A 21,009-nucleotide genomic window follows, 5' to 3' on the forward strand; every position below is an offset into this window, starting at 1 on the left:
GATCAAATTCTATGGACGTGATTGATATTTTTAAAATTTACATACCATATTTAATATCTAGATAAAGTTTTACAAAAATGTAGTTCACTCTGAGAAATAAAAATAATGCTATTGCGATTGAATCCCAGTTTTGCCATTTCAGGGTTTATATCTGATTTAAACTAATAGTTGGGTTTCCCGTTTGTGGTTATATATTGGTCATTAATTATTTATGGACCACACTGTTCAAAACTGGGCTCTAGCTTAAGAGTAAGATGGGCCGAGTTAAAGTCCAAACTATTTTCCATATACTATTGTTTAGTGAAATCTTAGAATATTTAAGGGTTTGAAATAGCTTTCTAGAAATGGATTAGTAATTTCTGGTAGTGATGACTGACCTTTACCCAACGTTGGTTTTCTTTGCTTGTAGCTGACGTAAATAACTTCATTAATGGTATACAAATTGAATACATTTTTGTTTCCTCTTATTTTGGCCTTGAAAAAAAATTTAAGTGTGTCCACCCAAACACGACTTCAAGCTCGTCCTTATAATTAGTAGATGTTCTAATCATACAATATAACAAACATAGCAATATTAAATAGTAAGAGAGTGATTCAACATGAAATAATTAGGTTTAAGCATCTTATAATATCACTATTACACATTATCCGCAAGATTATTAGGCATCAAATTTGGCGAAGCAAACTGCTGATGGATCTAGCTTTGACAAAACCAACCTTGCGGCTCTTGTTGTGGTTTGTTAGCAAGTTCTTGCTCCTCAACCTCCCTTTCCCCAAGTGATGCTCGCAAAGGGAGTAGCCCACCAGCGTGGCTTGGCAGCACCGCCACCCGCGCCCGTTTACCCGGCTGCACCGAGACCCTTCCATGATCACATTACCCCTCTTGCTCTTCTTCCCTTTTTCTTTCCTAACAATATCGCCATATTTCTTGTTCGTTTTCGACTTCATTGCGCCTTCCTCGCTCGGATTTCGCTCGAAAATCCCTATCCTCTTCTTTAATGGCACCAATTTATAGCTTTCGACACAACACCTACCTACAATGTATTACCAATATAATCACCATCATCCATGGGCAGAAGCAGAAAATTTTGATTGTAGGGGCTTCACTATACTATCTCCGTCTTTTAAATATAGAAACTATTTCTATTTTGGTTCGACACTTAAAATTAGAAAGTTTCTATTTAAAGAAATTTTATTTTTCTCTAATGAAATAGAATTCATTCTCCACTAAAAATACTTCAATCGCTTTTTCTTTTTTATCTTTTCTTTTCTTTTCTTTAATAATTGTTCAATAAAACATGTGCGGTTTCAAAAATTTCAATTTTTCACGAAAGTAGTATGCACTCCTATATAAATTTAGTTACAATTTTTATACTTCATCCGTCCAATAAATATGAAACATTTGCTTTTCACCACGAGATTTTATGTAGTGTTGTCTTGTGAGTTAAAGAAGAAAGAGTAAAGTAAGAGAGGGGAAAAGTAGAGATAAAGTTATTTCTATTTTAGGAAACGTTTCATTTTGAAATGGGACAACCTAAAAAGAAAAACGTTTCATTTTTAATGGGACAGAGGGAGTACATAAAACTAGTTCAAAACATAAATCAAAATCTTACCATAAAGTAGTAGGTAAAATTAATTCCATATAATAAATCACAATATCCTATTTAAATTTAGTTACAATTTTAATGCACAGTTTTTCATATTTTCATTTACTAATTTCACATACTAATTATTTACTAATTTCACATAAGTACACATGAAAAATTATGAAAACTAAACAAAATTTTCCATAATTTAATCGACAATCATTTAGTTAAAACTAAGTAATCAATTTAAAATTTTAAGCCCATAAAACAAAAATCTAAATTAACAAATCACATTTTACTTTCTTTAACTAAATTAACACAACACATTTATTTCTCCATTATTAACCAAAGCCACATTTAAAAAGTACGACACGACAACTCCCGAGATAATAAAGAAAGCTTTTATTATAATAATATTATATTAATTTGATTAGAATTGTCTTCTTCTGTCGCGCTGCAGCAGCCATTGTTATTTTTTTTCCTCTGCAACTTTTTGTTCCCATGTTATTTCAGCCCTCCCCATCATCTAATTTTCAAAGATTTAGTCTTCAACATCATTAATTTAGTGAGGGCTGGTGATGGTTATCCAAAATTTTGAAAATTTTCAAAGTAGAAAAAATGGTAGAAATCTTTTTTGGGTAAGGGCTTAAGCCCTCCCCAACCTCTTACTGGGTCCGCCCCTGCCATCATCACAACAATATCAATTAATATTAACCTAACCTTGAAGAGAAGAAGATGATGGCTGCATATTTGTGTTGGAATATTCTTCTCCATGACAGACGATGCTAACTATTTTCCTTAAATGAGAAAAAAGTTGGAATTAGCAAGATATAATAAATACCAGCATTAGTGCAAGTAGCTAGCATGGAAAATTATGTCTGCACGGAAGAATATATACAAGCTGGGGACCATATATATATATGTACATGTGTAGTGTATTATCCCATGCTAACATGCACCACATGGGTGGTGTACATGTATCATGTATGCATTGTTTTTTCTCCAACAAAGATAAGAAATAGTCAAATAAAAACAATACTATCATGATACTTTTTTCTACTTCTTTAATTGCAGATTAGACGGAAGGTAGCCAAAGTTGATACAATGACACCATATAAAAATGTGAATTTTTCTCTCCCACTTTTAGTAGTATACGTATTAGTACTATAACTAATAAGATCACTCCAACACCCCTCTTTCTCTCTCTAGCCTTCCTACACTTTTAACAAGCTGCAAGAATTCATCTTTATCACATCTATTCCAAGCTGTTTCAATTGAGTATATGAATATACATGAAAGAAGTTAGCATCAATAAATATTATCAATTCATTCACTTTTTACTTTCCACAAATACCTGATATCATTATTAGTATTCATACGATCATCACGATCTCCAAACTCCTGCACACAAAAATCATATAAATAAACCAGAAACTCTAATCATAGGCAATAATCACTAGGTTCTCCAAGAGAAACTTTTAAATTTGGTGAAAGATTTTACCTTTTGTTTAATTTTTTCTTCAGTTTTGAGATCACACGGCGGCTCTGATCGTGGGAGGTGGAGATCTGAGAGAGGTGTTGGTGGTGGTGTAGAGATGGAATCACACAGCGCCAAACGCTTTCGGATCCTCATAATTTAGTGATAAGACTAAGCTCTGAGAATATTGTCTCTCGCACGCACGCACACACACACACACACACACAAGCATGAGATGAGATGATTGTGTGTTGATGCAAGAAAATAATAATGGGATAAAAGAGGACAGTTGAAAGGCCAAACTTTTTAGAGAGAGATCACAAAGAAAACATGCCCTTCCAAGAAAATGTGTTTTGGATTTGATATACATCTTTCTCTATAATTGTATTGGGTGTTTTCTCTCTCTCTCTCTCTAACTTTAATTTGTTGCACCACACACAGTCACACACACTGCACCACACACATGAGGATATATTTGTATGAGAATCAAATGAGAAATACTCCTAATAGGATTTCTTGTTGGTGGCACGTGCGAGAGCTGGTGAGGCACGTGTCGGGGAGAGGTGGGCGCCACCTGCTACCGGAATTGGGATTGGAAGGAGAGACAAGTACGGATGATGACAGCGTGGACTACTGTGTGTTTTTCGGAGGCGCGTGCGTGCGACTGAGATTAATATTATTGGAGGCGCAAATGGCAAGTTATTATTGAAATTAAATTTTCTAATGCAATATGTCTTGCCGTATGCTGAATTATTATTATATTTATTATTATAATGAAATTCACTTATATATAGAGAAAGTGAGTTGATTGATTGTTTATATTCGTTGCCTCGTTGGGAATGGGCATCTCTAGTCAATTTGTTGGTACCTTCTAATTCATGGTATGTAGCTATGTTGGATTTTTATATATAATTGCAATATTTATTTTTAAGATTCTCAAATTGATAAAATTTGTCAGCAAGCCCATTTGGGTAAGCATTATCATAAATATGTCAACTAATACAAATTATGAAATAATTTTTATATTTATTCAGTGAAATGTGACAACTTGTCATTTATTCAAGCAACTACACAATTTAAGAAGAACACCAACTTCAAAAAATGAATTTACTTTCAATATATATAGTTACATGCTTAGTAATATTAGGCACATGCCAAGTTAACTGGGCTAGTACTATGGGTTCAGGTAGAATTGTCAAACCGGGTTGGATCTAATTCGATCCGGCCGATCTTAAGCTGGGCAGTTTAATTTGAGGTGCGACTTAGCCTAATCCATGACTAAAACAAGCTCGACCGGAATGATTTTATTTCTTTGAATCTGGACTAAACCTAGCTCAGACTCACTTGAATTAAGTAGAAAATTAGGAGTATTTTTGTACGTAATTTGAATTTTTATAATACTCCTAATAAGTTAAAGTAATACTAGTATTTTTTAGATTTAATTATTTATAATATCTTATGTTTTAAATTATAATTCATATATATTCATTGACTAATTTTAAATTAACATTAACTATATCATTTATTTAATAATACGTATATTAAAATTTATCTTATTGCAATTATAACAACTGAAATGGTTAATTCCCAATCTCTCTTCTTTTTGGATGATGCTGAGGTATCCACTAATTGATCTAAAACCATGCAATGGCCGCCAAAATTGAAGTCAGACTTTACGAACACAAAGAGATAACACTTGAAGCCCAAATTCGAAGAATGAAGATGAGGCAAAGTGGTGAGTTACTTGGATGCAGGAAACGATGCTTATAAATTTCGACCAATTTGGTTCGAAAATGTAACTAGAAAGGGTGTGATTATTTACCAGGGTTTGGTTCGTGCCTTCGTAACCTTAAGGGATAGATAGCCTAATTGTGATATCGAACATGAGAAAATGTTACTTTTTCTAGCTATACCTTTTATAGCCGTGGTCCCGTGGATTAGTTTGGTTGGAGATTATATTCAAACGATAATTTTATGTATACTGGAAGATCTTTGAATCAGGGGGAATTGTAGATAATAGAACTAAATTTATCAGACCATTTGTATTGGATACTTTGTGAATTTTTTCCCATACTTTATTTCTCGAAGTTATCTAATCCCTTATGTGTTTGTTCGTATTCATTACCTCATTCATTATTATAGAAACAATATTCATAACATATGATTCATTCCCCTAGCTAACTATTCATGCATCTCTTATTTTAACATATGCGGTTTGACTGCGGACAGCAGTAGCAGCTGCCCTCGGAGGACAGCAGGCAGCCCGTAACAATGAAGAAGAGGCGCCGAGATCTTCTTTTGAGCGAGCAGATCATGAGGGAGGTTGAGAATCTAGTGTGCCGGACAGAGGACACAATCGTGTTAAGACGGAGGAGAATGAGGGTGGAGGCGCCAGTGATTAGTGGTAATTTATAAAATTAGAGTAATTTTTTTTTAATTGTAATGTAAATATGAGGGATAATTTGGTCAATTTGTAAATATTATGGAGTAATAGAAATAATATGAGAAAAGAAGTAAAAATACATAAAAATTCCAAAATTCCTTTTTCCGAAATCTCTTAAAACGAACAAGGAAAGGTTGGTGTTTGATTTGAAATTATACATAAGCAGATAACAAAAAAACATGCCAAAAAAAACCCGACGTGAATAGAGATAGACTAATGAGTAATCAATTACCCATTGCACCTTGTATCAAAGCATTCCCAATTTGATTAGCCGCTCCTTCAAATAAACCTTCAATCACACTGTTGACAACGTTGTGCACGGTGTCGTTCCTCCTCGTCGGCTGTTGCACCTGCACGTAACTCGGCGCCGCATAGACCACCGGCGGTGCAGTATTATATCTCTGCAGCTGATGCCATGCTTCGCACTGCTGATCATACATCGCTGCTGGACTTGCAACAGCAACTCCTTGTTGGCTTCTGACACTTCTCGATTTAGAATACTCCTCGCACTCCTCGCACCGGTAGAGCCAGTGGTTCGACCCGGACCTGCCGCAGACGTCGCATACGAAGGCCTTGTCTGGATAGGGAGGCTCGAAGCAGAGCTGGAGGGGGTGGTGATGGGCTCCCCCCTTCACCGAGGAGCGCGTGAACGCGCACGCCGGATGCAAGTCGAGCTCGCACTCTCCGCAGTGATAGCAGAAGCTCGTGCCAGCCATGCCGCACGCGTTGCAGTGGAAGGTTCCGGTTGAGTAAGCGGGGGACGGGAGCAGGGTCAGGCTGTGCTTCTTGTCAGCCTTGTGGTTGAGTTTCTCGGGCATCTCGGAGCAGATTTTGTGGAGGGTGTAGCTGCAGGAGTCGCAGCTGTAGGCGAGGCCCGAGGCTGGTTTCTGGCAGGCCGAGCATTTGGTTGTGTTTGGATCGGAGATGTTGATGGATTTGAGGTTTAATGGATGATGAGGGTGGCTGAAGTGAGTGATATGAGGTTCGGCCTCAATCTTGCCCATTTTCTTCTTTTTCTTGTTGTTGTTGCAAATGATGCCGCTGCTGATCCCCTTATATCAAGTCCAAGTTTGGGATGTACTAATAGAATGTGAACATGTTTCCAAGGCATCCTCAAAGTCAGCCAAGAATGTTATGTCGTTTGCAGATGGATCTTTCTTTAAACAACATTTTAGGTGGCTGAGTTTTCCATGATTGAAAGAGACATTGATGTGATCTTGTGAGTATTTAAAAGTTTGTTTTTGGATACATATACATAATATGGCTGTCACTCATCGTTTTCATTGTTGGCACCGTGCATGAGACGTTGAGCTCTTACACAATACTCCATGAATTTAATTAAATTTATAGTAATGATTTCTGGCCGAATCTTGATGTATCTGTAACCATGAATTGATATCTTCTACAAAGAAAGGTGGAAGTCCGTCTTTGAGAAGTGACATACAACATCTTCTCAATGTGCAATTCTCCTATCTAAGTTTTCTAAGAAGACATAACCCAATAACAAACTGGGATGTCAGTTTTCTTGAGAAGATCATTTTCATAACTTATGAAGGCTTACACATAATGACGGGTTTAGTTTGATTCTCATGAATCTTATTCAGAGAATCAGATTTTCAAACTTATTTTGCTCTATATTATAGTCTTTTATAGAGTAATATATTGATCCAACTTGAGGATTAATAGGGCTCTTGAGTGGCTTTTGCACATTTCAAATGAACATCAACTTTCACTCTCTTCATTTACTGATAATGCCCTTATATGTCACTGAATCGATGTGCTTGTTGAGCATAAGTTGATAATAGGCCACAATTAAGTTGAAAAATCACTTTAAGAAGAGTACATGAAAACATCAAAGTTAAGAAGGCTTAAAGATATGAGAATATCAGAAATTCAAACATATTTTTGGTCTGTGATCATTTTATATAGAAGCATGGTCTTGAGTCTCTTTTGCGCATTTCAAATGAACATCAAATTCACACTCTCCACAACGGTAGAGCCAATGATCTGAACCCGGCTTTTCACAAATATCGCACCTGAAAACTTTGTTTTCATAAGGAGGTTCATAGCAGAGATGGAGGGCATGGTCATGAGCCTTAGACAGCAAGGATGGATACATAAAGGCGCAGACGGGGTGTAGGTTGATGAAGCGGCGAATTTCTGATGTTAGTGAATGCAGGAAGATGCAGATCACGACACAGAGATTTTTACGTGGTTCGATTTACTGAGGTAAATCTACGTCCACGGGAAGAAATGAGGGCAGAGTTGTATTGCTTGATCTGTTTTCTTACAGCTTACAATACAGACTTGCTATTTTGTATTTTATCTCTAGGGATCGAGAGAATGTAACCCTATCTATCTGATCTAGGTTCTATTTATACAAAGGACCAAGATCGTGGCATGCAGCTATTTACTAGGTAGTGGATGTCGTGGAGATCGTGGCGATCTTGCATGGGTCCACTATCCTGCATGAGTTAATGACTGCTTGACACCACTAAATAGATCGTGGGTGTAGTGGAGGTCGTGGAGGTTCTGCATGAGTCCACTATCTCCCAGTTCGGTCGAATACTGAGACCGAACTGCTGAATTATTGCCGAGCAGCTTTTGCCGATCTGAGAGTAGAGCTTGATGCCGACCTGAGAGCAGAGTTTGATTGGTTGGCTTTTACCGAGCTGTAGGCTGAGGCCGAACTCTTTGGTTGTGCCGAACTGAACTCTTTAGTCATGCCGAACTGATACTCTTTCTTGGGCTTTACTGCTGTTGGGCTTGTTTAGTACGTACTCCATCACTACCCCCCCCGGAAAGCGAAGTGAATCACTTCGGCATTCTGGATAAAGGTACGGGGTAAGTTGATGTTTGTCCTCGGTCTGATGAAGTGAACTCTTCTTTGACCGGACTTGGTTTGCGTCCTAATTTGGCGAGGTTTATCGCTCGGATCGAACTTTCCGTTGTCCTAATTTGGGGATCGGACTTTCCCTTGTCCTAATTCGGCGAGTTTTATCGCGTGGATCGGACTTTCCCTTGTCCTAATTCAGGCAAGTTTTATCGCGAGAATCGGACTTTCGTTGCAGTTCGTTTCAGACGAAGTGCTTGATTTTTAAGCCGAATTGTGGTCTTGTATCCTCTTTAGAAGCTTTGACTTCACAATCGTTGGCTTATTGCAGCTCGTTTCAGACGAACTGCTTGTTTAAGCTGAATTGTGGTCTTGTATCTTCTGTAGAAGCTTTGACTCACAATCGTTGGCTTGTTGCAGCTCGTTTCAGACGAACTGCTTGTTTAAGCTGAATTGTGGTCTTGTATCTTCTGTAGAAGCTTTGACTCACAATTGTTTAGCTTGTATATGTTCTAAGAAGGGGATCAGCCTTCGAAGAACAAGATACCCCAGTAACATTTGTAAGAGACGACACGCACAGAGACAGACAAAACGCATATAGACAAAACGCACAGAGACAAATAAAGACCAAGTAAACCAAATAAAGCACATTGACTGAACAAGACTCAAGACTGACTGACCGGACTGTCTCTTACAAATGGAACTTTTTGAGGTTGGAAATGTGCCATGTTCGGGGTACCTGTTCTCCTGACATGTGAGCCAATTTGTAAGACCCTTTGCCGAGGACTTCTGACACCCGATACGGACCTTCCCATGTGGGTTCGAGCTTGCCCAGCTTTTCTGCTCGGCTTACTTCGTTGTTTCTCAAGACGAGATCTCCCACTTGAAATTGTAGCTTCTTCACCCTTTGGTTGTAATACCGGGCTACTTGCTCCTTGTACTTGGCTGCTTTTATGCATGCCAATTCTCTTCTTTCTTCGGCAAGATCTAGCTCGGCTCTCAGTCCGTCGTCATTCATTTCTGAGGAGAAATTTAGAGTTCGGGGACTGGGTACGCCGATCTCCACCGGAATCACGGCTTCAGTGCCGTACACAAGACTGTACGGAGTTTCACCGTTGGAGGTTGTGGGTGTAGTTCGGTAGGACCATAGGACTTGAGGGAGATTTTCTACCCATTGTCCTTTGGCTTGTTCTAACCGAGCTTTTAACCCTTTCACCAGGATACGATTTGTTACCTCCGTTCGTCCGTTTGCTTGTGGATGAGAGACCGAAGTGAACCGCTGTTGAATATTCAGCTCTTGGCACCAATTCTTGAACGTCTTGTCGGTGAACTGAGTCCCGTTATCCGAGATGAGGATGTGGGGTATGCCAAATCGGCACACTATGTTCTTCCAGACGAAATCCAATGCCTTCGAGCTCGTTATCGTAGCTAATGGTTCAGCTTCCACCCACTTCGTAAAGTAGTCCACGGCAACGATTAGAAATTTCATTTGCCGAGGAGCTTGAGGAAGTGGTCCCACTATGTCTATGCCCCATTGCATGAAAGGCCAAGGGCTTTGCATAGTGAATAGATCGGTCTGCGGCATCCTTGGGATATTTGCATGGATTTGGCACTTCGGGCATGTCTTGACGAGCTGCACTGCTTCTTGTACCAAGGTTGGCCAATAATATCCCCATCTTAGAACTTTTTTAGCTAAAGCTCTAGCTCCGATGTGGCTGCCGCACGATCCTTCATGAACTTCTCTGAGGATGTAGTCCGTCTCTTCTGGTCCTACGCACCGCAATAACGGCTGGAGGTAAGACTTTCTAAAGAGGACTCCTTCATGAAGTTCGTACCGAAGTGCTCGGCATGTGATCTTCCGAGCTTCTCTCTTATCCTCGGGCAATTGTCCTTGATCCAGATACTGCAAGATCGGCGTCATCCAGTTCGACGAGCTGGATACTGAATGTACCTCGGCTTCATCAATGCTTCGATGCATTAATTCTTCCGCCTTTGAGCTCGGATCTGAGGCCAACTTACTTAAGGTATCTGCTCGGCTATTTTCCGCTCTGGGAACACGGATTATCCGAAAATAGGAGAAACTTCGGCTGAGGTTTTGCGCTTTGTCCAAATACTTCTTCATTCTCTCGTCACGGGCTTCACTTGTACCCAACATGTGATTTACTATGACTTGTGAATCACAATGGACTTTGAGAGATTTGACGAGCAGACTTTGCGCTAACTGGAGTCCGGCCAGGAGGGCTTCGTACTCGGCTTCATTATTAGTAGTGGGGAATAGGAACCGAAGTGAGTAGGTTACCTCGTGTCCGTCGGGAGCGACGAGTAAAATACCAGCTCCACTTCCCATCTTGTTTGAAGCTCCATCTACGAATCCGCTCCAGCAGTCTGGCGGCTCTACTTCGGATTCCAAGGGCTGTGCTAGTTCGGCATTGGCAGAATTTTTCTGTTCGGCAATGACAGGGATTGCTTGATCGAACTTGGCCTCTGTAAGAAAATGTGCCAAGGCTTGTCCCTTGATGGCTTTCCGAGGTAGGTACTCGATTGAGTGTTCTCCCAGCTCTATGGCCCATTTGGCGATTCTGCCTGATGCTTCTGGCTTGGTCAAAACTTGCCGAAGAGGCAGATCGGTTAAGACGCATACCTTGTGAGCATAGAAGTATGGCCGCAGTCTCCTTGCTGCATTTACTAGCGCCAGAGCAATTTTTTCCAGAGGTTGATACCTTGTTTCTGGACCTCTTAATGCTCGGCTTGTAAAGTAGATGGGAAACTGCTTTAGGCCTTCTTCTCGTACAAGCACCGCGCTGATGGTTTGATCTGAAGCCGCTAAGTATAAGAATATTACTTCGGCTTCGGTTGGAGCAGATAGAATAGGAAGCTCGGCTAGATAACTTTTGAGCTCGTCAAAGGCCTTTTTCTGCTCGGCTCCCCACTCGAACTTTGGTGCCTTTTTCAACACCTTGAAGAACGGCAGTTGCTTTTCGGCTGCTTGGGAAAGGAATCGATTCAGTGCGGCTAGACATCCGGTTAGCCTTTGCACGTCATGTATGGACTTCGGCATTGCCATGTTCTGAACGACTTGAACTTTTGAGGGGTTTGCCTTGAGTCCGTCCTTTGAAACCCAACAACCCAGAAACTTTCCCGAATCTACCAAAAAGGTACACTTTTGGGGATTAAGTTTGAGGTTGGCTTTCTTGAGCACGTTGAGAGTGGACTTGAGGTTGTGCTCGTACTCCGAAGTGCTTTTGCTTTTGACGACGATATCGTCAACATACACTTCGACCTCCTTTCCGATCAGGTGCCGAAAAAGCTTGTCTACCATCCTTTGATAAGTGGCTCCGGCATTCTTTAAACCGAATGGCATCTTTTTATAAGCGAAAATGCCGAAATCGGTAATGAAAGCTGTTTTCGGAGCGTCACTCTCATCCATCAATACTTGGTGATATCCTTTGTACAAATCAAGAAAACAGAAAATTTCGAAGCCGATCAAAGCTTCTACTTTTTTATCTATATTCGGAAGGGGATAGCAATCTTTAGGACAGTGCTTGTTTAGATCGGTAAAATCTATGCACATCCGCCATCCTCCTTCTTTTTTCTTGATCATCACAGGATTGGCCACCCAGGAAGGATATTTCACCTCGAATAGTACATCCGCTTTTAGTAATTGGCGGACTTCGTCATGGATGACTTGGCTTCTTTCTGCCGCAAAGAGTCTTTGCTTCTGTTTTATCGGCCGGACTGAAGGATCAATATTTAACCGATGAGTGATTACCTCGGGGGGCACTCCGGTCATGTCCAACGGAGACCATGCAAAGACGTCTTTATACTCCTTGAGGAGCTGGATGGTTTTTTCCCGGAGTAGAGGCGTTCCTGCGAAGCCGATCTTGACCGCTCTGGATGGATCATCTTCGTATAACTGAACGGTCATTGAGTTCGGCTCTGAAGTGACTTCGGTCATCTTGCTTGCCTCTGACTCCGGTTGCTGTGATTGCTATGCTTGATGGTGCCGAACTGATTGCTCGGCACTTTTAAGCGCAACCTGCAGACATTCTTTTGCTCTCTTTTGATCACCTCGGATGACCGCTATCCCACCTTTAGTGGGGATCTTGATGGTGAGGTGATAAGTAGAGCAAACGGCCCGAACTGTGTTGAGCCAGTCTCTCCCCAGGATGATGTTGTACGGGGACCGAGCTTTCACCACAAAGAACTCGATCATCGTATTGGAGCTTGTAGGCGCTTTTCCCACCGTGATCGGAAGGCTGATAATACCTTCAGGGCGGGTGTCCTCCTGGGCGAAACTTTTCAGAGGAAGTGGAGCCGGACTGAGCCGAGCTGGATCCACTTCCATTTTATCGAAACATTCTTTAAAAAGAATGCTGACTGACGCTCCTGTATCCACAAATACTCTGTGGATCAGTTTGTTTGCCACTCCGGCTTGAATGACAATAGCGTCTTGGTGAGGAGAGATGGCTGGGACGGGATCGGCATCTGAAAATGTAATCACTTCGTCTTTCTTCAGCCTTTTATGTGTTGGCTCCTCTTGATTGGAACCTCTGCGTTCTGCTTTTAGGGACGACTTAGTCTTCCCGGCAGGGAGAGCATCAATAGTCAGGATTACTCCATCATATTGCGGCTCGTCGTCGTCTTCGGGATCCTCATGCCTTTTCGGATCCTGAGGATTGCAGTTCGCACCTCTCTGCCTTTTGTTCTTTTTCGGCTGCTTGCTTTGGTATTTTTTTAACGTTCCTGTTTTCACAAGAACATCAATACCTGCAGCCAAATCTCGGCACTCCTCGGTATCGTGACCGTGGGTTTGATGGAATGAGCAATATTGATCCTGAGGTCGCCGCGCGGCTGATTTCGTCATCCGCTTTGGTCTTTCGAACATATCGGAATGTAGTTCGAAAATTTCCGCTCTTGACTTGTTCAGCGGTACGAACTGAGCGGGCGGCTTCTCGGGATTGAGACGGGGTCCCAATCTGTCTTGCACCGGAGCCCTTTGAATTCTTTCAAATGGAGTCCGGCGAGGATGCCCCTGATCGCTATGATCGGGCTTCCTTCTGTCTCCTCGGGACGATGAGCTGTCTAACGACCGTTTGCGACGGTCTGCCTCATCGGCCCGGGAGTACTGGTCCGCAATGTCCCACATCTCTTGAGCTGTTTGCGGACTGCATTCCACGAGCTTTCTGTAGAGAGCTCCGGGCTGGATTCCATTTTGGAATGCCGAAATGACAAGTAGATCGTTGAGATCATCTACTTGTAGGCATTCCTTGTGGAATCTCGTCAGGAAGTCGCTGATCTTTTCGTCGCGACCTTGACGTATAGAAAGCAGCTGAGCCGAAGTAATTCGGGCTTCCGCTTTCTGAAAGAACCTCCTGTGGAAAGCATCCATTAGATCTCGGTAGGATCTAATGCTGCCTTGAGGAAGGCTGTCGAACCACCTTCTGGCGTTCCCGATGAGCAGCTCGGGGAACAGCTTGCACATGTGGACCTCGTTGAGACCCTGGTTCGCCATGTTATATTGATAGCGTCCCAAGAAATCATGAGGATCCACGAGTCCGTCATAGGTTATCGACGGAGTTCGGTAGTTCCGCGGCAAAGGAGTTCGGGTGATATCGTCCGAGAACGGAGTCTTTAATGCTCCGTACATGGCGAACCCGACATCTCTTCGGTACGGAGGAGATGAAGTTCTCCTGTGGTTCCGGTACCGAGGAGGAACAGGAACATGTCGGGGTTGAGGATTCTTTCTCCTGGAAGACACGTCACTACTGCGGTAGTGACTTTCATGCCTAGATGAGGAGGGAGAATCCGTCGTTGTCTTCTCCGGCTGTTGGCTCTTCTGCAGGAAGGTTAAGAACTCCTCCTGCTTCTCGGCCAAGAACAGCTTGACAGCTTCATTTAAATCGGGCTGCTGGGAAGACTCGGTGCGATGACTCCTGGAGGGGCTTGTTCCTTCTTCGTGAGAACCGGAGGTAGATGTCTCCCGAGGCCGTTTTTCAGACCTGCGAGCTGGACTAGCTTCCTCACGGTTATCACGAACGGTATTACGGGTAGTGTGTGATCTGGTATGCATTTTTTTTTTTTTTTTGGGGTGGAAAAAGGGTCAAAAATTCGCTTTTATCACAAATTTAGTTCTCTGTTTCCCACAGACGGCGCCAGTGATGAAGCGGCGAATTTCTGATGTTAGTGAATGCAGGAAGATGCAGATCACGACACAGAGATTTTTACGTGGTTCGATTTACTGAGGTAAATCTACGTCCACGGGAAGAAATGAGGGCAGAGTTGTATTGCTTGATCTGTTTTCTTACAGCTTACAATACAGACTTGCTATTTTGTATTTTATCTCTAGGGATCGAGAGAATGTAACCCTATCTATCTGATCTAGGTTCTATTTATACAAAGGACCAAGATCGTGGCATGCAGCTATTTACTAGGTAGTGGATGTCGTGGAGATCGTGGCGATCTTGCATGGGTCCACTATCCTGCATGAGTTAATGACTGCTTGACACCACTAAATAGATCGTGGGTGTAGTGGAGGTCGTGGAGGTTCTGCATGAGTCCACTATCTCCCAGTTCGGTCGAATACTGAGACCGAACTGCTGAATTATTGCCGAGCAGCTTTTGCCGATCTGAGAGTAGAGCTTGATGCCGACCTGAGAGCAGAGTTTGATTGGTTGGCTTTTACCGAGCTGTAGGCTGAGGCCGAACTCTTTGGTTGTGCCGAACTGAACTCTTTAGTCATGCCGAACTGATACTCTTTCTTGGGCTTTACTGCTGTTGGGCTTGTTTAGTACGTACTCCATCATAGGTCAAACTGGCACTTATCACAGTGATAGCAGAAGGCAGCACCAGAGGCGCCACACGCGTTGCACATGAACTTTCCATCTTCATAGGCGGGTGAGGCAAGCAGAATCAACGCATGCTTTCTGTCAGAACCATGATATAGTTTCTGTGGCAGTTTCGAGCAAGCTTTGTGGAGACAGTAGTTGCAGGTTTGGCAGATGTAACTCCATCCCTCGGCTTCCTTCAAACAAGCAGCACATGAGAATTTTTCTGTGTTTGAATTTTGAGAAGAAACCAGTTTGAGAGAGTGTTGGTGGCTGAAATGGTTAAATTCTGGTTGTGCTTCAATTATGTCCATCTCTTGTATTCTTGGTATAAAAAATGGACATACGCAATGGTTTGTGGAACTTATATTCAAGGCCGGACTGAGAGAATATGGACTCATATCATGAATGGGACAGAGTGAAAAACGCGTAAAGCTGGTCTGCAGACTTGGCCTCACCTCTGATCCTCACATCAGCTGGCCAAAGAAAATTACTTGTTTGTCTCATTGGCCTATTATAAAATTATTTCTGTCAATGTCCAAACCAATCTGAGGATTCAATGTCATGAATCGAGAGTTAGTTGATCTTATCTAACTACTGCAGAATATTCATACTTCAATGAGTCATGGTTCAAGACCCCCTTATTCTGTTAGTCCGGTGTGCAAAAGAAATCGTTTTACTTCTCATGCAGAAAGTTTGTTGATCCATAAATAATGAACTTACATTATAAAGTAAGTTTATATTAAATAGATAAGGATTCAAATTACAAAGTTTTTCCTACTGTTTGTGGACTAAAAGACTATTTCCTTATTTCAGTTTCATATCTCAGATCTGTCAAGACTGCAGCATCTCTGAATGCATCAGAAACATGTGAGAAGTTTCGACCAAAATGGACGTCTCAGATTCACCTAAAATGCTCGAAATGATCAGCCTTCTATGTACACAAGACCAAATATTGTAGGCAAAAAAAAGAAAGGTAGAGAAGTTCTTACAGTTTCTGTTTCTGTAACCTGATCCTTAAACAGCATTATGTTATTAGTTGCATTCGCGTTTCTGTTTTCATTTTCTCTTCCCAATTCATCCCATACAGGCGTGCAGATGCCGGTGGAGGGCGCTAGATTCACCTCCCTCTTCAAGTCCTTCATGCCAAAACTGAAACTCTGCCTTTTGAGAAGTTGAAGCTTTTCATTATTTTGCTTAGAATCACACTCAATCCATTCATTTCTGTTTCTCTCAATAGGAATAGACTTTGATACATCAAGGGAGAAACAAGCATCACTAAACTGACAACTTGGCAAAGTGAAAACTTCAGAAATTGCACTCAACTGATCCAGAGACTGAAGATGATGATCACGATCAAGATCAAGATTGTCTGCATTCTTCACCTCAACATGCTTCATCTGCTCAGAGAGCAGCTCCATCAGTTCATGCTGGTGGGATTTGGACTCATTCGTTCCGTCCTCCTTCAATAGTGGCTGAGCCCCTTTAACAGCACACAAAACATGCACATCGAACTCACACAATCTACAATGGTAATGCCATCCATTGTATCTAGGCCTGTCACACACATCACACTTGAAATCATAGAGAGGTCTGAACTCTAGCTTAAGCACGTGAGGATGGGACGACATGATTTTGACCGAGAGAGGCATTGCCACACACAGCATGTGATAGTAAAGGGGACATTCGGTGCAGCTGTAGTAAAATCCTGCAATGTGCCTCCCACACGCCTCACACTCGTCTGATTTTTCTGGGAGAGTAGACGGGGTTGAGAGCTTGAGCCAGTGATTCGGATCAGCAGGGTGCATGACCTTTTTAGGCATGCTGTAGCAGACCTTGTGAAGGGAGAATCCGCAAAGCTTGCACTGATAGAAGGAATTTCTCGGCATTATAGCAAGTTTGCAGGCTGAGCAGACACGGCCTCCATCAGCACTCGACTCAATATATTTTAGTGGATGTTCGTGACTAAAATGTTTCAACATCGTTGTTGGTTGTTCCAATTTTGTTTGAATCTGAACTCAATCTTGCAGAAGCTGAAATGAGAGAAGGTTGCTGTGAAAACAGAAGCAGCTTTCAAGTTTTATATATGTTTTCATCTAAATTTTGGAATGATTAAGTTATGATTATAAAGTCAACAAAACAACCATTTGGCAAGCCTATATCGATGGAATCAAGAGACTCCCAAACAAGCAACAACCAAGTCTTTATTTCAGGCTGGCCAGCATAAAATATGTTGAGATTTTTTAAAGGTTGTAGCTTCTGCTGGCCAATGTGTCTAAGACGACATCGATTATCGTAAAATTATATTCCTAGCTCAGCATCTAAGATGGGACATGAGAAAAGATGGATCTTTTTGTTGTATATGATGCCAAAACATGCTTCATTTTTCTCTACTATGCTTTTATTCTTCCATGATCAGTAAGTATATTTTTTCTATGAAATAAAAAGTAAGCAAACTTGATCAAAGTCAACTAACTACACATGTTGTTTTGTGAATCTATCTGAAAGTCAATGCCAAAATTCTAGAATAAGATCTTGTTATGTATAAACAGCTAGGCCCATTATCAATCAAGCTGTCACCACCAAACTCCAATCTTCAATCTGCATCAAAACCTTGACTGATCCAACTCCTCAACTAGTTATATAAACTGGAGAGAGATAGATAGATAGAGAGAGAGAGATGGAGTACAAGCATTTCAGCCACCAGCACACCTTGACCCTATACAAAGTCCAATCCGGGCAGCAGCTCAACTACCATGGCTGCCACCGCCTCTGCCATGACTCGATTTTTGCCTGCTGTAGCTGCAAGTTCTTCCTCCATGAGCACTGCGGCAATGCAAACAGATTTGTGAAACACCCTTCCCACAAGCAGCACCCTCTCATCCTGATGCCTAATCCCACCTACTGCAGCAGCTCCTTCTTGTGCAACGGCTGTGGTGTGGCCGGCAGCACCTTCTCCTACTGCTGCGCCCTCTGTGAGGTCGATCTCCACGTGCCATGCGCCTATCTCCCGCCAAAAGTGAAGCACCAGAGCCATGAACACGAGATATGCATCAGTTATCAAACAACACAAGAAAAAGACTCCACCCCTCAACACTGCAGGATTTGCACAAGAGAGCTGAGCTCTAAGCATTGGTCCTACCTCTGTGATGCCTGGCTGCACTTTTCGAGTCCACACCTTCTGCGCCACTGCTGAGGTTAAACTGGGCTTGCATCAGGACGATGCACCGGATCAGGCCCAACCTCCCGTTGTCTTCTACATCTGATTAAATATTATTGAGCCAATTTTTTAGTAACATCTACTACTATTAATCTTGGATGTGCATTTGTTTTGATTTGGTGCATCATTTACTCAACTCCAACTCTTGTTCTTTATCTTCAAGCTGTCATATAATTTTGGGAAAATCGGGTTTATGGGGGAGTTTACACTAAATATTACGTAAATGTACCCATTTTGTTATCTATTCCACAAATGGGAAAAACGCCAACCACATTGGCGTTTTTATTAGTAAATACGCCAACGTCATTGGCGTGTTTTAAGGTAAATACGCCAACGATGATGGCGTTTTATACTTGTGCCGTATTTTGGGTGTATGCTCTCGGATTGTAATTACGATTAAACACGCCAACTTGGTTGGCGTGTATAAATAAAAAAACGCATTTGTAAATGGCGTGTTTTCTTTGTTGAAACGCCGAACATATTGACGTTTTGTAAAAGACGCCAACCGGAGTGGCGTATTTACTTATGAAAAACGCCATTCTGAGTGGCGTGTTTAATCAGACTGATATACCAGGCGTTCCTCCCCCAAATCGCGAAAACCTCACAACACACAGCCTTCGCGATTTCTCCAGCTGCGCGCCTTCTCTCCGTGATTTCGGCCTACATTCATCAATCGGTGCTATTCTCCCCCAAATTCATCTATTTTATTCGGTTAGTATGCTTACCTTTTACATAATTATAGTAATTGGTGGATAGCTAGGGTTTGTAATGGGTTGTGAATTGAGTAGAAATATTATGCATTTTGGATTGGTTGAATGATATTATTGTTGATTATTATGTTGGATTGTGTTGGGTTTAAGTTAATTTGTGTATAAATTTGATTATAAGCCTAAACCCTAGGGTTTTTATAGCTAAAAAATTGGCAAATTGTTTTGATTTATGTGGGTTTTGGTTGATTAGTTTAGATTGTTAAATTTGTTTATATTGTTAGGTTTGTCAAATTGAAATTGGACAAATTGAAAATGTTAGGTTAGGCAAAATTGAAATTGGTAGGTTGGGCGAATTGTTAATTGAAATTGTTAATTTTGTGTAGGTGAATTGGTTTATGATTTTGAATGTGCAATGTTGTGTAACTTGCTTATTTGATGTTGGTGTTCAATTTTGTGATATTGGATTAAATTGTATCTAATTATTGAAATGGTTTATGGTTGGTTATTGTTGAATTTGGTTTATGAAATTGGATTAAATGTTATGGTTGGTTATTGTTGAATTTGAATTATGTAGGTAAATTATGGCATCATCTTCAACCTCTCGTCGTCGGCTTGCATGTGGTCCTGCGGATCCATCTGTATTATATTTTCAGAGACAACACGTCTCTAACAACATATGGGCAGGAGTTCCATCCGAAGATGTACGCTGCCGACGATTTGAAGGAAAAATTTGGGATGTTCCCATCCAGCAACATGTCTTGACAATAGTGGACCAGATGGGGTTTGGGGGTATGTTAAGGTGTGGTAAACCAAAAGAAATTGACCACCATCTTATCACAGCTCTGATTGAACGTTGGAGGCCAGAGACTCACACGTTTCACTTTCCAGTCGGTGAAGCGATTGTGACACTGGAAGACGTGGAGGTCTTATGGGGCCTGAAAGTTGATGGAGAGGCTCTGACAACTTACATCCCCCCGACGGACGCGGGATATTGGACGGACAGGTGTATGGATTTTCTAGGATTCATACCGGAAGCATCCGAGTTGAAGGAAATGGCTTTTAAGCAGACGAGCTTATCGCGCCAATTGAGGATTGAGCTGTCTAATGACCACGAACACTACATATATGCTCAGCGGGCTCGTATCTATTGTTTGCTATTACTTGGTGGTCTGATGATCCCCAACGCCACCGGAAATAAAATTCCGTTCTTCTACCTACACTTTTTCATGGATATAGAACGGTGTTCTACATATAGCTGGGGTGGGGCGACGCTTGCTTGCTTGTACCACAATTTGTGTGAAGCGGCCGTTGGTCAGAGGACGGATGTAGGGGGAGCCTTAACTCTATTACAACTTTGGGCTTGGGAGAGAATCCCAAATATTAGACCGAGGATGCTAGATCCCGTGCATACAGACTATCTACCATGTGCAAGCGCGTAAGTTGTTCATTAATTGCGTTTTTAAACTTAATGTTCATCAATTTTCGTGTTCTTCGCTCATAATTTAAATTTTTTAGATGGAATGGCCCGGCGTCATATGTAAAAGCACCCGGACATTGTGTTGAAAATTTCCGAGATCAGTTCTCCATGATGCATCCTAATCAGGTACTTCATATATTTATAAAATGTTTTTGGTTTTTTGTTTTTTGTTTTTATGGAAATTATTTTGAAAAATTTGTATCACATGTAGTTTATTTGGAGGCCTTATCTCCACCGGGAGTTGCCGGAAAGTTGTGATGCCGGTCGTCCTATATGGATGTCGATCACAACGCTTATTTGTTGGAATCTGGCTGAGCCACACCTGCCACACCGAGTATTGCGCCAATTCGGGATTGTCCAACCGTATATCCCGGATCTCCCCCGGTTCCACGGTTCTGATTTTTTGAAACAGGATCGCCGTGGAAAAGCTGGTCGGAAT

The 21,009-nt window shown here is 41.6% G+C and overlaps 3 protein-coding genes across 3 annotated transcripts; all 3 read right to left on the reverse strand.

Moving 5' to 3' along the window:
• Positions 1-525: 525 nt before the first annotated feature.
• LOC121797622 lies at positions 526-3,733 on the reverse strand. The gene is made up of 4 exons (XM_042196260.1): positions 3,088-3,733; positions 2,941-2,987; positions 2,307-2,383; positions 526-1,034 (listed from the first exon to the last, which is right to left on the reverse strand). The coding sequence occupies exons 1-4, from the start codon at positions 3,217-3,219 to the stop codon at positions 667-669; spliced, it is 624 nt and encodes a 207-aa protein (XP_042052194.1). The 5' UTR covers positions 3,220-3,733; the 3' UTR covers positions 526-666.
• A 1,860-nt stretch (positions 3,734-5,593) lies between these two features.
• LOC121800392 lies at positions 5,594-6,669 on the reverse strand. The gene has a single exon (XM_042199965.1). The coding sequence runs from the start codon at positions 6,508-6,510 to the stop codon at positions 5,731-5,733; it is 780 nt and encodes a 259-aa protein (XP_042055899.1). The 5' UTR covers positions 6,511-6,669; the 3' UTR covers positions 5,594-5,730.
• Positions 6,670-15,138: 8,469 nt separating this feature from the next.
• Positions 15,139-17,052, reverse strand: LOC121800686. Its single transcript, XM_042200204.1, has 2 exons — positions 16,156-17,052; positions 15,139-15,360 (listed from the first exon to the last, which is right to left on the reverse strand). Exons 1-2 carry the CDS (start codon positions 17,050-17,052, stop codon positions 15,139-15,141), a joined length of 1,119 nt encoding a protein of 372 aa, XP_042056138.1.
• Between the last annotated feature and the right edge of the window lie 3,957 nt (positions 17,053-21,009).

The sequence above is a fragment of the Salvia splendens genome, chromosome 4 (assembly GCF_004379255.2).
Source record: "Salvia splendens isolate huo1 chromosome 4, SspV2, whole genome shotgun sequence".
Classification (NCBI taxonomy): Eukaryota; Viridiplantae; Streptophyta; class Magnoliopsida; order Lamiales; family Lamiaceae; genus Salvia; species Salvia splendens.

Excerpts from the sequence above, each read along its gene's own strand:
- LOC121797622 (XM_042196260.1), bottom strand. The coding sequence starts at position 3,219 with ATGAGGATCCGAAAGCGTTTGGCGCTGTGTGATTCCATCTCTACACCA. Across the intron at positions 2,988-3,087 it reads AAGAAAAAATTAAACAAAAG|GAGTTTGGAGATCGTGATGA; the intron begins GTAAAATCTTTC and ends TTTTGTGTGCAG. Across the intron at positions 2,384-2,940 it reads AATACTAATAATGATATCAG|GAAAATAGTTAGCATCGTCT; the intron begins GTATTTGTGGAA and ends TTCTCATTTAAG.
- LOC121800392 (XM_042199965.1), bottom strand. The coding sequence starts at position 6,510 with ATGGGCAAGATTGAGGCCGAACCTCATATCACTCACTTCAGCCACCCT.
- LOC121800686 (XM_042200204.1), bottom strand. The coding sequence starts at position 17,052 with ATGCCGAGAAATTCCTTCTATCAGTGCAAGCTTTGCGGATTCTCCCTT. Across the intron at positions 15,361-16,155 it reads AGGTTACAGAAACAGAAACT|GAAGCCGAGGGATGGAGTTA; the intron begins GTAAGAACTTCT and ends GCTTGTTTGAAG.